The 16,533-nt window shown below is 44.7% G+C and overlaps 1 protein-coding gene across 3 annotated transcripts; it reads right to left on the bottom strand.

Moving 5' to 3' along the window:
- Positions 1 to 6,117: 6,117 nt before the first annotated feature.
- On the bottom strand, positions 6,118 to 16,084 carry Dppa4 (developmental pluripotency associated 4). Of its 3 annotated transcripts, XM_085832278.1 has the most exons (7): positions 16,061 to 16,084; positions 11,937 to 12,054; positions 10,428 to 10,594; positions 10,237 to 10,287; positions 8,331 to 8,637; positions 6,789 to 6,984; positions 6,118 to 6,179 (listed from the first exon to the last, which is right to left on the bottom strand). In XM_085832278.1, the coding sequence occupies exons 1-7, from the start codon at positions 16,082 to 16,084 to the stop codon at positions 6,146 to 6,148; spliced, it is 897 nt and encodes a 298-aa protein (XP_085688404.1). In that variant the 3' UTR covers positions 6,118 to 6,145. The 3 variants fall into 3 exon arrangements, with proteins under 3 accessions (XP_085688404.1, XP_085688405.1, XP_085688406.1); XM_085832279.1 differs by lacking the exon at positions 10,237 to 10,287; XM_085832280.1 differs by lacking the exon at positions 10,237 to 10,287 and having other exon boundaries at positions 10,533 to 10,594.
- Between the last annotated feature and the right edge of the window lie 449 nt (positions 16,085 to 16,533).

Below are 16,533 nucleotides of genomic sequence, written 5' to 3'. Positions count from 1 at the left end.
AAAGATTGTGGCCATTCATAGAGCAAAGACTAAGAAGAATGGACAGAGGTCTGGGAGAGATTCCACGACAGAAAGGCTGTCCTATAATAGCCCATGATGTCCTCTCCCTGCTGTCTACATGTCATGAATCATGATACTCCTGGAATAACTGAACATGTACCAAGTTGGCTGCACTGAGCCCTTGGGGATTGAACATAGTCTGTGCATTCAATGAACAAACACACACGAAGTGTCAGCCTTTGATCAGTCAATGGTCACAAACCTCAAGATCTTGTTGCTAGAGACCGAGCAGGTCAGGAGCAGCAGCAGCTTCAAGGACTCTGGTTCACAGCCCAGCAGACATGGGTATCTTCCTCCCTCTCCCCTTGAAGCCTCAGTCTCAGGACCCCACGTCACACAGACATTAATCCCAAAGACAAGAGACTAGCATTCTTGACTCACTTGGCTGGGAAAGGAAAACCTGCAGTGCTTTCCAGAACGACTTGATTGTTCTTCCAGCTGCCACTAAAGCATGAGTTTTTCGTGACACTTAAATGTTTATTCTTGAATGAATGTAATCTTAAATATGTGCATTTGTAGTATCAGACAAAATTTCCCACTAGCTATGCATGTGGCCCAGGCTGGATTCAAGCTTCTATCCACCTGCACCAGTTTTAACAGCTGGAATTACAGGTGTATACCACTATTCCAAGCTTGAGATCTTAAACTATATCCACTTATTGTGCCTGTCTGTGCATGCCATAGTGAATTGGGAAGGTGAAGAGTATAACTTAATGGTTATTAAGTTTTCTCCTTCTACTACTATGTAGGACCCAGGGACCAAACTTGGGGCATCAGGTACCTGTTATATGTTCATTGGTGTTTTGTCTGCATGTATGCCTGTATAACAGCACCCAGAAACTGAAGTTGCAGACAGGTATAACCTGCCATGTGGCTGCTGAGAACCGAACTCAGGTACTCTGAAAGAGCAGCCAGTGCTTTTAAACCCCAGCCATCTCTCCTGCCCCCCCCCCCAAGAAGCTTTAAATACTGATCTCAAAGTAATTTACAATTTTTATTCTTCGCTGTTTTAAGAGGGGAGACAGCATGCATTTGTCATGATTTTCAGGGTTGGGAAATGAACCCACGTGCACTGAGCATCAAATACAGGATAGACCCCTGTTCTAGGAGGCGGACTCAAGTTAAGAACTTGCCTTGCATACACAAGGTAGTGGGTTCCATCCTTAGCACAATGGGGGAAATGACAGAGCTTCCGGTGAAGTAGCACCTGGGTGGGCCACGGAGCTGAGGACTTCAAGGTCACTCTCCCTGATTATGCCCCTTATCTCAAACAAACAAGATAGAGGGTTAGGACCTCAGGATAAAACTTCTCAGCTGGGCGTGGTGGCGCACGCCTTTAATCCCAGCACTCGGGAGGCAGAGGCAGGCGGATTTCTGAGTTCGAGGCCAGCCTGGTCTACAAAGTGAGTTCCAGGACAGCCAGGGCTATACAGAGAAACCCTGTCTCGAAAAACCAAAAAGAAAAAAAAACCACTTCTCATCTTTACTTTCAGAGGAAGTGTCACACAACAACCCGAGGCAGTAAAAGTGTAAAAGTGTCAGTGCAACTGGGCTCCCAGGATCCACTGGAAAGAGTCACTCACAGGCACTAGGCTTGCACTAAAACACTCACCCCAGGAGCCATCTCCAAGGCAGGTAAGTTTAAAACAAGTCCAGGGACATCTACAAGAAGGCATTCCAGGAACGAAGATAAGGCTAGAACCACTGGGAGGATTTGCTCAAAGTAAAAAAAAAAAAAAACAACAAAGGGCAGGGTTGCTGGAGAGGATGTCAGAGATAAGGGAGGAAGAAAGTAATAAGGAAAGGCTTGAGGGCCATTTGGAGAGCTCTGGCTTTTCCTCAGGATGGAATGAGCTCTAGGAGACCACAGTCAGAACCTGACTTGCAGGGATCTTCCATGTTGAGTGTTTTCCGTCTTTTTGTTGTTGTTGTTATTGTTAAAATAAATAAATAAATAAATAAATAAATAAATAAATAAATAAATAAATAAAACTTCGCTGGGCATAATAGAGCAAACCAGCATGGGAGTCAGAGGCAGGAGTTCGACGCCATCCTAGCCTACAGTTAGTTCCAAGACACCCAGGGCTACACAGGGAAACCTGTGTCATTCTCATTTCCAATTCCCTATCTATTACTGTAAATAATCTGTGCATCCCATTACCCAATTACTAATACTGTTTTTATTTTTAAATTTCTCCTGTGCTATAGTGTATATACAGAAGTCAAAACAAACAAACAAACCAAAACCATAGTTCTTGCTGTCCTGGACCTTGATATGTAGACCAGGCTGGGATTAAGTGCATGTGTAGTCACTAGACCCTGAATAACTCACACACTGATTTTTCCCTTTTATCATGTGGATGTAGGGGACCAAACTCAGGTTGTTAGGCCTTGGTGACAGGTACTTTTACCTGATAATCTACCTCACTGGCCCACTCTTTTTTTTTTTTTTTGGTTTTTCGAGACAGGGTTTCTCTGTGTAGCCCTGGCTGTCCTGGAGCTCACTTTGTAGGCCAGGCTGGCCTCGAACTCAGAAATCCGCCTGCCTCTGCCTCCCGAGTGCTGGGATTACAGGCGTGCGCCACCACGCCTGGCTCACTGGCCCACTCTTAATGTGTTAAGATTTTTTCTCTGCATTATATATTCCATAACCATGCTGAGAATGTCTTTGAACTTCTGACATTCCTGCCTTAGTTCTGGGACTACAGGTGAGAGTCACTATAGTCCTGACCTAACACAGGGCTTCCTTCATGCATGCTAGACAGCACCTCGCCAATGTGCCACTATATCCTGCACCCTTTCTCCCCAGTATCCTAACTGGAAAAATGTATCATTCCAGACTTTAGAGGGCTGGGTTATGACAGGTCACTGCTATCATAGAAGTGGAGAAGGCTGCTGCCAAGTTTCAGGATAGCCTGAGCTAAAAAGTTCAAGACACCTAGGATACAGTGAAACATCTCAAAATAAAGGAAATATAAGAATGTGAGCTGGGCCGGGCGTGGTGGCGCACGCCTTTAATCCCAGCACTCGGGAGGCAGAGGCAGGCGGATTTCTGAGTTCGAGGCCAGCCTGGTCTACAAAGTGAGCTCCAGGACAGCCAGAGCTATAAAGAGAAACCCTGTCTCGAAAAACCAAAAAAAAAAAAAAAAAAAAAAAAAAAAAAAAAAAAGAATGTGAGCTGGTGAGCCGGGCGTGGTGGCACACGCCGTTAATCCCAGCACTTGGGAGGCAGAGGCAGGTGGATTTCTGAGTCTGAGGCCAGCCTGGTCTACAGAGTGAGTTCCAGGACAGCAAGGGCTACACAGAGAAACCCTGTCTCAAAAAAACCAAAAAACAAAAAAAAAAAAAAACAAAAAAGTGAGCTGGAGATAGTTGGATGGTTAGAGGACCTGCTGCTTTCCCAGAGGGCCCAAGTTGGTTTCAGCATCTATGCTGGGCACTTTATAGTTACTTGTATTGTAACTCTAGCTTCAAAGGATTAACATGGCTTCTATGGGTGTATACACACACACACACACACACACACACACACACACACATCATACACATAACTTAAATAGGCATGTAACAAACGTTTTCTGTGCAGCTTTGAGTTTTACATAGGAATATGGCAAGAACCTACCACTTCAAATAAGACTCAATAATGGTGATGGTAGTTTTTACACAAAAGGAGGTAAACAAGCTATTTGAATGGTGTGATGGCTATTATCAGTTATTAATTTGCCTTCAGAAATTTGGATTTAGGGCTGGTGAGATGGCTCAGTGGGTAAGAGCACCCGACTGCTCTTCCGAAGGTCCAGAGTTCAAATCCCAGCAACCACATGGTGGCTCACAACCATCCGCAACGAGATCTGGCGCCCTCTTCTGGAATGTCTGAAGACAGCTACAGTGTACTTACATATAATAAATAAATAAATCTTTAAAAAAAAAAAAAAAAAAAAAAAAGAAATTTGGATTTATTTAAGAGTGTCAGAAACAAAAAAAAGGGATCGTACTAGGCTCCCCTAGTAATTACTCTAACCACAGGTATAGTCAGGACTAATTGCTTCTTCATGATTAGATTCATATTAAATCTTTCCTGGCAAAGCAATTATCAGTAATAACTGCATGCACATTGTATCACATTACTGACACATTTTTTTTAAAGCCATTCCCTTATGCCTTATGCTTAAAGTGACTTGGGGGAAACCCATTGTTGGGTGGTTAGTGGTACTGGGGTTTGAATCTAGGCCCTCATGTATACTAAGTCTCTAATTTACCAATCAGCCCTTTCATTGAGACAATCTCACAGTATTGATCCAGCTGGTCTTGTGTATACCCAGGCAGGTCTTGAACACACATGACCATTCCTTTTGCTGGGATTTTTAGACCCTCATCATTAGTCCCAGTTTGAGACATTTAATTTTGATGGAAAAGCTCCATGTGACAAAAAGATATTTTCCTGGCATGATCTTGGATTTTTTTTTGTTTGTTTGTTTGTTTGTTTTTTCGAGACAGGGTTTCTCTGTATAGTGGAACTCAGAAATCCGCCTGCCTCTGCTTCCCAAGTGCTGGGATGAAAGGTGTACACCACCACGCCCGTCTGATCTTGGATATTTAGCTCAATTGTAATCTTAAAAAATTTTCGCTGGGCAGTGATGGTGCATGCCTTTCTTCCAAGCACTTGGGAGGCAGAGGCAGGCGAATTTCTGAGTTCAAGGCCAGCCTGGTCTACAGAGTGAGTTCCAGGACAGCCAGGGCTACACAGAGAAACCCTGTTTCAACAACCTTCACGCCTTGCTTGTCATTCTTTCCCACTGACTAGGAACACTTGAACATACTACTCACATGCACCCTTGGTGGTTGCCTCTCTGCCAACAGTGGTTTGGCAAGACCTCTGATTAAGGCACGCACACTTGGAACTTTCCATGCCCTCTTAGTGGAAAATGGAGGGCTGTCTACAGATATCACATGCCATGATTCCTACGGAAATCTACATGCAGGCACACCACACACACTTGTGGGCCAGGATGTAACTCTGGCTGGACTCTCACATCTAGTTGGAAAACTCAAGGGGGAATCTTATCTGACTCCTCAGCCATCCTCCTGTTGTGGATTTCATCCAAGGCACTTGGCTCCGTGTCCTTTTCAGTCAAGAGATGGAGGCAGAAGCAAGGTTGGCGGTCGAGTGTATGACATCAAATACAACCAGCAGTGGTCCATCAGGGGATGACAATGAGACAGACAGACGCCTAGCAATCTCACAGAAAGCCTCTGCCCTAACCAATACTCAGTCCTCTGAAGGAGCCAAGCAAGTGTATTCCTTGTTTATTCATCTCCTTTATGGAAAAACTGTGCATTGCTGGCACAGAGGACATGAAGAAGGGGTGATGGTGGCCTTCACTGCCATCACACCGAGAGAGCACAAGGATTGTGAGTAGCCTGCCTCTTCCTGGTTTGGGACGGTGCCCCCACCCCCACCCTACTTCCCTCTGCTCCAACCATTGTCCCAAAGCCTTTTCAAACATGGCGTCCAGACAGGGGCAGAAAGAACTCAGGAAATTTAACCATTCAGATAACAAAAACAAAAGCCACAAGCCAGATTTAGTGTAATATTTTACAACAGCAGAAAACAAACCCAAGTACTAAACACAAACAACACACTACAACCCAGGGAAGAGGACGTGCATGCGGAGGCTACAGGTATAAGCTAAGTCTTTACAGTTGACTGCTGAACTGGCTATGACCCCCGTTGTGCTGGTTGGTGACAGGACTAGCAACTATTGTTACCTGGAGATGTCATCCTGCCCCAGGACCTACTTGCAGCAAAACACATAGGATGCTTTTTTATCTTCACAAAAGATAAGAATTCACTCTCAGTGATCAGTCATCACAGCGAGCAGAGGTAACCTTGCTTGCCTATTCCAAACTGCTTGTACTTAAGCATCAACTAACTTACACTATCCCTTAAGTTCTGGATGAGAAAGGCACCTTCAAAGGCAGAGATGTAGATTTCCATCAGTCTCAGTGTCAGCCGCAGCTCTGCTGGTCACACCACAAGAGTGAGTGATGCCAGCAGCTAGCTCAAACTTAAGACATCTGTCCTTTATCCTTCGAGGCTCTTAGTCAAGATCTTGTTCCTAGAAAACAAGTGTATTTATGGACTCATTCATTTATTTATGTCTTCCTTTCCCACTTCACCCCCACCCCATCTCTGACTGAGTCTCAGGTAGATCAGGCTTGCCCTGAACTCGCAATCATCCACTCCAGTCTACACTACATCAAGTGCTGGGATTACAAGGTGTGTCATACCCAGATCAGAGACCAGAACCAGGAAAAGGTACTAAGATCTAACTAAAACAGACAAGATCTGTTGGGAATATATGCATGAACTTTCAAGTTTGATCCCCAGCATGGCATCTATGCCAGGCCTGAGGACACACCTGCAATCTCAGGCTGGAAAAGTAGAGACAGGACAGTGAGAATCTCTAGGTGAACCTTGGCTCCTGGCTGTCCCAAAAGCACAAAAAACACATTAGTGTGGCATAATGCCAAGTAGGAGGCAGAAGCTGGTGGACCTTTTTGGCTCCAAGTTTGAGATTAGCAAGCACGATCTACATAGTAAGTTTCAGACCTGGAAACGCAGCTCCTTGGGTGCTTACTTACATGAGCAAGATAAAGTAATATTCCAACCCAGCTAATTAAAATGAACCTTTCCCGCAGGCAACTTAAGTGTGTACAGCACTCACTTATGAACACACTTGGGGCACAGCATGTTGTCCTCCAGGTGTGGGGGTGGAAATGTGCAGGCCGGAAGCAGGAAGAGGGCAATGGCTTTTCCTTTCTTATCGGGTACCCAGGCTTGTCCAGCATGGAACTGCAGCCGAACCCAACCACGCGAGTTCCCAGGAAGGCTTGTCCCATGAACCACACACCACATTTCCCCTGTTGGAGCAAAGAGAATTAACATGAACACACCAGTTTCAGCCTAGACTTGATGCCTCTCTGAAATGCCAGCCCTGAGGTAAGCCTGGGAATCCAAGCTTCATCTCAATCTATCTTGTTCCCTATCATGAAAGTATACAAGAAACCTCTAGGCTTTAGGGTTATTGATGTAACTCAGTGGTACAGTATTTCCTTTAGCCTGCATGAGTGATTCTAACACATCACACATACACCAAACAAAACTCCCAGAAAATTGCTGGTTGGTGGCTGTACAGGAATTTAATCCCCGCACCAAGGAGGTAGAAGCAGGCTGTCAGGTTGAGGTCAGCCTGATCTACAGAGCTTAGTTCCCGAACAGCCTGAGTTAGAGAAAATAAACAACAATCAAAAACCACCCTATTTAAAAAAAAAAAAAAGACCAAACAGGGGGCTGGAGAGATGGCTCAGTGGGTAAGAGCACCTGACTGCTCTTCTGAAGGTCCGGAGTTCAAATCCCAGCAACCACATGGTGGCTCACAACCATCTGTAACGGGATCTGACAGTGTCTGGGGTGTCTGAAGACAGCTACAGTGTACTTACATATAATAAATAAATAAATCTTAAAAAAAAAAAAAAAAAAAGAAGTGTTCTCAACCTCTGAGCCATCTTTCTAGCCCTAGACTCAACCACTGTTATCATGCTAAGCATGATTTTCCTTCATTGCATTTCTTTGCTATTCTTACAACCCAAGCTCTCTTACTATTTTGAAAGTCTCACGAAGCCTGGCCTGAACTCAGATGCTGGGACCAGTGGCTTATTATGACATGTTTGATTAGTTATGCTTATGTTATTGAGAAGAAGGAGTAAATTGTTAACATCATCAACTTAACACATGCCAAGAGATCCCAGTCTTCAGCCCCTGTTCTTCAAATGAAAAAAAAAAAATGTAGGAAGAGAGCTCACCAAGCGCATGGCTTCTTGCTTGGTGAGCGAGTAGTATGAAGCTATTTTCAAAGTGTGACTTCCTGGATCAACAGCCTGAGTAGCCGATAGAAATTCAAGGTAAAAGGTTCTTTCTTGTCTATCAGGTGACTGTGGTGCATACTCAACACTCAGGAGGCAGAGGCAGAGGCAGAGGCAGAGGCAGAGTCAGGAGGATCCATGAGTTCAAGGTCAGCCTGATCTACAGAGCGAGTTCCAGGACAGCCAGGGACACACAAAACCTCAAAAAAACCCAAAAAACCAATGAAAATTCTTCTTACTGCAAAGGAATACTAGCTCTCAGTGAGACCCTGCCCAAAGTGGAACTCAGACACAACAGCATGGGTGAGGTCCAGGAATCACTGGTGGCTGTGACTGATTCTAACCTTTGACTTCTGATGACGACGACGACGCGGCATCGGCTGGCACTGCCTGGTACTTCTTAGCATTGGATGCAATTCTGGCCCAAGATGCTAACACGGCCTCAGTGGCAGGTGTAGTCACTACGGTGGTGCTGACTTCCTCATAGAGCATAGGAGGGTCAATGAGGGCAGGTATCTGCTCCTCTGGCACAGGGACCATTTCCAGGGGAACTGTCACCTCAGACTCCTCCCCCGGTTCCGTCTTCATTTTTTTGGGAGCTGTCTTCAACCTGGCGTCTTTGGCCGAGTCAGGGACGTTCCTCAACTCCAGCTAGGGTATTATAGATAATGGGAAACATTAAGGGCTGACACGTCAGTGGGTAAGGTACTTGCCATGAGAGACTTGGAATTCATATCCCCATAATCCGCATATAAAGCTACACAAATGGCTCACATCTGTAATTCCATTCTTTTTTTTTTTTTTCCTTTCCAGAGCTGAGGACCAAACAGAGGGCTTTGTGCTTGCTAGGTAAGCACTCTACCACTGAGCTAAATCCCCAACCCCTGTAATCCCATTCTAATTCTCCTGTGATAATAGGATGGGAGGTGGAGCCAGAGACTCCTGGCAAACATTATATCCATCAGCAAGCAACAGAGACTCTGTCTTACAACAAAGAAGAAAGCAAGGTCCGATGACACCCAGTGAAGTCTTCTAACCTGTAGCACATGTGCACCCACAAGCACACACATAGAAAACTGTGATCCAGGTGGGGGGAGGAGATGATGCAGCAGTCACAAGCACTCACTACGTTGGTAGAAAATGTGGCTTCTTCCAACCACCTAAATGGTGGTTCACTATTATAGCTCTAGATGCAGGGAACTCTGTGCCCTTATGCCAGAAGAGGGCATGCCTGTGGTCTGTTACTTGGGGGTGGGGGTGGGGGGGCGATGTGTGTGTGTGTGTGTGTGTGTGAAGGGATTGCCTGGCCTTTGTAATTCAAGACTAAACTAGAAAATGGTTGTAAGTCCTATTCTCAAAAATCAAAATGCTGGCCAGGTACTCAGGATGCAGAGGCAGGAATTTTGCTACCAAGTTTTGGGCCAGCAAGGGCTATCCGGCAAAACCCTATCTTAAAAACACAAATTAACAAAAACAAATAAATGAGTTATCCAAGTATAGTGGCACACACCTGTAATTAAGAGTCCGAGAAAGGAGGTTCTTGAAGTTCTTAGGCCAGCCTAGGCTACATACAGACTCAAAAAAACAAAAAACAAACAAAACAAAACAAAACAACAAAAACCCCACAAACAAAAACCCAAACAAAAACCGAAAACAGGGGTGGTGTGGGTTAGGGACTATGGTGTGAGGTGCAGCACAGTGGTAGAACATGCATTCATGCATTAAAATCCTAGATTCATTTTCCAGCACCAAAAATAAAAAGGACCCACCTTACCTAGTTTTATTCATGATCTCTCTTCCATTTGGGGATAGAGGGGGAAGAAGGGAGTCAAGGCAATCCCTCAATTTATTCTCTGATATGCCAGTTATTAGAAGAACCAGCCGGGCGTGGTGGCACATGCCTTTTATCCCAGCACTTAGAGGCAGGCGGATTTCTGGGTTGGAGGCCAGCCTGCTCTACTAAGTGAGATCCAGGACAGCCTGGGCTACACAGAGAAACCCTGTCTCGAAAAACCAAAAAAAAAAAAAAAAACCAAAAAAAAAAAACCAAAAAAACAAAAAAACAAAAATAACCAAACCTTTCCCTCTGCCACTATCCTTTAAAGTGCAAAGTTCCATGCAGGGCTTGGAAGGCCATGTCCGTGAGGTAGGTGGATCTTGAGCTTGAAGCCACTTTTATTTTCAGACTGACTGTCAGGCTAGCTTGGGCTAATACTAAATAGTTTCAAAAAAAAAAAAAAATATAGTTACCATTTGTTCTGGGAAAGCCCTTGCAAGGAGTCGTTTATAAGCATCTAATTTCTAAGACAAAACAACAACAACAATAACAATAACAACAACAACAACAACAAAAAACAAAAAATAAAAAGAGTTGTTAGTGAAGTTCTGGCTGCCACACTCCCACTTTGCCGCGTAGCAAGAGGCCCCCTCCGGGCCCCCACCTGGCCTTTGCTGCTCACTCGTTTCTTCTGGCACCATGCCCGCAAAACATCTCGGTGAATCAGGTTCACTGGGGGCAGATACTCTGGAATAGGAGGAATTGGTACCTTCCTACGAGTCTGTCCTGGCGTCTCAGTGTCTTGCGGTTTTCCCTCCTTTGGTTTACAACCTGAGGGGCAAAAAAAAAAAAAAAAAAAAAAAAAAAATACAGTTAGAACAACTTTTGCACAGCTGTATAGAATTGGAATCCCATAATCCCTTTTGGTTCTTTACATAGTTACCCTCTTATGTAGAGGTGCCTCTGTTTAAATGGTCAACTAGAGGATCATAGAGACTCCAGGAGTCAGAACCCAAAGCCTGGACCCTTCAAATCCCAGTGTTCTTTGCTAAGCCTAAACAAACGTGCTAGGCCTGCTGCCCCGAGGACTGCAGTTAACTACCATTCTAACCCAGGACAGTGACCAATGCCTTAAAACCGAGCTGATCAAACAAAACTCAGTGGTGCCTGGTGCTTTTACCACAGGAGAGAATGCACTGGCCTGCCCCCAGCCATTGCAGCAGTCTACCCTCTGTGCTTCACACAGTTCCATTTCTGTAAGATTCCTAGAACAGATCAAGGACAGACACACTGTACACAGATAGCAGGCATTGTTAAAGAGTTTTATACAGATCACCCCTCGCCCGACACACACACACACACACACACACACACACACACACACCCACTTCTTATCAACACTGGACTCCCCCTCACTTAGTTTTAGGATGATAACAAGTGCAAACTGTCCTCATTGCTTATTAACCCCAAAGCACAATGGCTACTCGAGGTGAGGTAAGCGCATCCTGGGAGTTGGATAAAAAGGCTTTGAGAGCAGGAAGCACCTTGTTTGCCTGTGTTTTGCTGTTGTTTATTGGTTTGTTGTTTTTTAATGAGGTAAGAATCCAGCTAGGAGCTGGAGAGATGGCTAGGCAGTTAAGACCATCCTCCAGCAACTACATGGTGGGTGGCTCCCAGCCATTTGTAGAGGGATCTGATGCTCTCTTCTAGCGTGTCTGAAGACAGCTACAGTGTACTTACATACATAAACAAACCTTAGAAAAAAGAAAGAAAGAAAGAAAGAAAGAAAGAGAGAGAGAGAGAGACAGAGAGAGAGAGAGAGAAAGAAAGAAAGAAAGGAAGGAAGGAAGAAAGGAAGAAAGAAAGAACGAATCTGGCTAAACCTCAGATGAAGTAAAGAGATAAATTACTCTTGTCTCAACACTGCCCACCTTTGTTTTTTAAGGGAAATTTAAGTTTCTTCTTTTTTTTTTTTTTTTGGTTTTTCGAGACAGGGTTTCTCTGTGTAGTCCTGGCTGTCCTGGAACTCACTCTGTAGACCAGGCTGGCCTCGAACTCAGAAATCCGCCTGCCTCTGCCTCCCAAGTGCTGGGATTAAAGGCGTGCGCCTCCACCCCCGGCGAAATTTAAGTTTCTTAGACGAAAAGACTTAATTAAGCATTTACAGACTTACCATTATCTGTCTCCGACTTCTTTTGTTTTTTCCCCGTTGCTTTAGCCTTTGCAGGAGATGTGCTTGGTTGACTAGACATCTGCAATTCCACTTCTTCCCTCGGCTCTTCTGCGCTCCACTGTGATCAGGGGAGTGGGTTACTGCATTGTCTGGTGTCCTGAGCCAGCATACCCCCTTCCTTGCTCTAAACTAACTCCCATCTAAGGTCCCCCAAGAGGTCCATCCACACGATTGCCAGTGTGCATTCTCACAGAGTATCATCTGAATAACCAACCTGAGTTATAAAATTGGAAAGCAATGGTTGTAGGAAAAGAGGCAATGTGGTGGTGCACACCTTTAATCCCAGAACTTGGGAGGTAGAGGCAGGCGGATTTCTGAGTTCAAGGCCAGCCTGGTCTACAGAGTGAGTTCCAGGACAGCCAGGGCTATACAGAGAAATCCTGTCTCGAAAAAAATCAAGAGGCAACATAAAAAACAGGCTCAGTCTCAAGTCTAAGTGGATCAAGGAACTCCACAAAAAACCAGAGACACTGAAATATATATAAAGAACTCAAGAAGCTAAACTCCAGAAAACCAAATAACCCCATTAAAAATGGGGCACAGAGCTAAACAAAGAATTATCAACTGAGGAATACTGAATAGCTGAGAAGCACCTGAAAAAATGTTCAGCATCCTTAACCATCAGGGAAATGCAAATCAAACAACCCTGAGATTCCACCTCACACCAGTCAGAATGGCTAAGATCAAAAACTCGGGTGACAGCAGATGCTGGCGAGAATGTGGAGAAAGAGGAACAGTCCTCCATTGTTGGTGGGATTGCAAGCTTGTACAACCACTCTGGAAATCAGTCTGGCGGTTCCTCAGAAAATTGGACAGAGTACTACCGGAAGATCCAGCAATTCTTCTCCTGGGCATATACCCAGAAGATGTTCCCACTTGTAATAAGGACACATACTCTACTATATTCATAACGGCTTTATTTATAATAGCCAGAAGCTGGAAAAAATCCAGATGTCCCTCAACAGAGGAATGGATACAGAAAATGTACATTAACACAATGGAGTACTACTCAGCAATTAAAAACAATGAATTCATGAAATTCCTAGGCAAATGGATGTATCTGGAGGATATCATCCTGAGTGAGGTAACCCAATCACAAAAGAACACACATGATATGCACTCCACTGATAAGTGGATATTAGTCCAGAAACTTAGAATATCCAAGATACAATTTGCAAAACACATGAAACTCAAGAAGAATGAAGACCAAAGTGTGGATGCTTCGCTCCTTAGAATGGGGAACAAAATACCCATGGAAGGATTTACAGAGACAAAGTTCGGAGCTGAGACCAAAGGAAGGACCATCCAGAGACTGTCCCATCCGGGGATCCATCCTATATACAACCACCAAACTCAGACACTATTGCATATGTCAGAAAGATTTTGTTGACAGACCCTGATATAGCTATCTTTTGTGAGGCTATGCCAGTGCCTGGCAAATACAGAAGTGGATGTTCACAATCATTTATTGGATGGAACACAGGGTCCCTAATGAAGGAGCTAGAGAAAGTACCGAAGGAGCTGAAGGGGTCTGCAACCCTATAGGAGGAACAACAATATGAACTAGCCAGTACCCCGAGCTCATGTCTCTAGCTGCATATGTAGCAGAGGATGGCCTAGTCAGCCATCAATGGGAGGAGAGGCCCTTGGTCTTGCGGAAGATCATATGCCCCAGTTCAGGGGAATGCCAGGGCCAGGAAGTGGGAGTGGGTGGGTTGGGGAGCAGGGTGGGGGGAGGGTATAGGGGACTTTTGGGATAGCATTTGAAATGTAAATGAAAAAAATATCTAAAAAAAAGAAAGAAAGAAAGAAAGAAAGAAAGAAAAGAAAAGAAAAGAAAAGAAAAGAAAAGAAAAAGAAACAGGCTTGGTGACATACAACTGTAACCCTAGGCTAGGACCAAGGCCAGGCCAGCCCAGACTTGTAAGACTATTTTCGTGTTGGTTTTTTAGAGCTAGGGTTTTTCTCTATGTAGCTTCCCCTTGGCAGTCCTGGAATTAGATTTGTAGACCAGGCTGGCCTTGAACTCAGAGGCCCACCTGCCTCAGGGTAAATGCTGGGATTTGGTCCACAGGCCCGCCCCCAGTGGGACTGTCTTAAAGGAAGGAAGGAATCCAAGCTGAAGCTGTAATCTTAGCACCTGGGCAGTGAATGCAGGGGAAGCATTGAGGATGTGACTGAGCCTCTCTGCCCAAGCTTAGGCTACAGGATAAAACTAAAGGATGAAATAGGTATGAACAGAGCAATAGAAGATAATGAAAGCAACCGAATAGTGGTCCACTCTTGGACGAAGAAAACCTTACTCTGTAGTCTCACAGCCCAAAAATTGTTTCCCCCAGTCCTTGGTTCTAGGTTTGTAGCCAGAGTGATGTACCAAAGACACTGTTGCTTCTGTGGCTTGATTTCCCTTCAGAGCCTCTCAGACATGGCCTAGGGCCACTTTCCAATTGTTACAACAGCCTGGTGATGTGTTAGGACCCACCCACTTCTCCTTCAGTTCTTACACCTTACTGTCCTCCGAGTCTCAATTCAAAGGTTATTTTGCTGGAATCTCAAAAATCTACCACATATTACCTCATTTCCATGTGTCAATCAATTCCATCTGATTTTAAACTCCATAAGAATGGGGTCCCTCTCCCTTTTATTGCTGAGGATGGATAAATATTCAGTTTAATTAAGGGAACAACAACAACGACAACAAAAAATCCCTAAGCACAGAAAGAAACACCCCCCCCCCCAAAAAAAACCTAACAAGTATTAAGCCTCTTCCAGCATATACACGATAAACACAGTCCTTGCCTCATTTAATCTTTATATAACTTCAGAACCACTACTGTATTTTCAACATGGAGGGCCAAAAGTTAAAAGATTATTAAAGCCAGGTGGTCATGGCACATGCCTTTATCCCAGCACTCGGGAGGCAGAGGAAGGCGAATCTCTTCAGTTCCTGGCTAGCCTGGTCTACAAGAGTGAGTTACAGGACAGCCAGGGCTACAGAGAAACCTTGTTTCAGAAAGAAAAGAGAGGGTGGCACCCGGGAGGCAAACCAGCCTGGTTTACAGAACGAGTCCCGGGCACCCAGGACTACAGAGAAACAAAACAATAACTCACTAAATAAATAAGTAAAACCACCAGGTCACTTAGCTCCAAAACCTAGGTCTTTTCCAACCCCTCCTCCACCCCCGCAATTGTGGGAGTGACAATTTAGCATTTCCTGTTACTTGACACCTCAGTTCTCTTCCATCACAATAGGGACCCGCTTCCCAAGGACTAAGACTTACTTTTGCACAACCTCTTTATAAAGGATTCACTTTAGGACTTAACAAAATTCTTACAATAGAGAAAGATGAAAATGGCTGGCGGTTTCTTGGGGAGGAGTCCAGGAAAGTGCTCAGCATCCTATCCTCGCTATTATAGTTAGGAACCAGCAGGTCTGCCATGTCAAAATTCATAGATTCTGAGGGCCTTTGGATGAAATAAGGGGCCTGGAAGCCCTGTAGCAGGCACTTTGGGGTTAAGCCCTCGGGTCCTCTCAGGTTAACTGGGGACTCCGGTTCCTTCCGAGGCTACCCAAAGCCTCAGTTTATATCCTGTTTTATCCCGGGACCAGCTACGGGATTCTAAATTCCTTCCTAACAAAGCATCCCTTCAAAACACAACCTTCTCTCCTAACACAGCTACATCCAGGCCCCAGGGTCTCGCGCAAGGCCACTTGAAGCGGGCCCGCCAAGCCGCACACCTGCCTTTAAATAATAATTTTTTTTTTTTTGCCGGGCGTGGTGGCGCACGCCTTTAATCCCAGCACTCGGGAGGCAGAGGCAGGCGGATTTCTGAGTTCGAGGCCAGCCTGGTCTACAAAGTGAGTGCCAGGACAGCCAGGGCTACACAGAGAAACCCTGTCTCGAAAAACAAAAACAAAAAAAAAAATAATAATTTTTTTTTTAAAGCAATTAAGGTGTAACAAATTGTAACGCTCATTCTTCTCTTCTCCAAACAATGGCTGGCTATACTCAAAAAAAGAGAGGCCCTCATTTGGAAATCCAAATTGTAAAAACAGTTCTCACCTTCTTGCTTCCAGCAGTCTCCATCTTGAGAATAGATGAATCCTCCGAAAGAAAGTTCTCCCAGCTTCCAAAAGACCTCTGACCTCAGCCGGCTTTTCAAAATCTCCTCCTACTTCCTGTTGTCTTGAGGCCCTCTTCCGTTCCCCTCCCCTTCTGGTCCCACCCTCTACAAAATTGTGATGCTAAAATCTCCTTTTGTGGCTGATTTTAATAAAGCCGCTTTGTGTGGTTTAATTATTAGGCCTGTTTGCTCTAATTTTTTGTTTGTTTGTTTGTTTGTTTTTGAGACAGGGTTTATCGTTTATTTGCCTGGCCAGAAATGCGCTATGTATAATTGTACTGTCTCAGCCTCCGGAATACTGCGATTTAGAGGTGTGAGCTGCTACCCCCTGCTCCTGGCAACTGTAGATCTGGGATCTTTAAAACTGTAGTTATTGCTGGGCGTGGCAGCACACACCTTTAATCCCAGCATT

This window comes from Mus caroli, unplaced genomic scaffold (assembly GCF_978045245.1).
Source record: "Mus caroli unplaced genomic scaffold, Mus_caroli_1 scaffold_17, whole genome shotgun sequence".
In the NCBI taxonomy this organism is placed as follows: Eukaryota; Metazoa; Chordata; class Mammalia; order Rodentia; family Muridae; genus Mus; species Mus caroli.
This window is presented reverse-complemented; position numbering and strand designations above follow the sequence as displayed.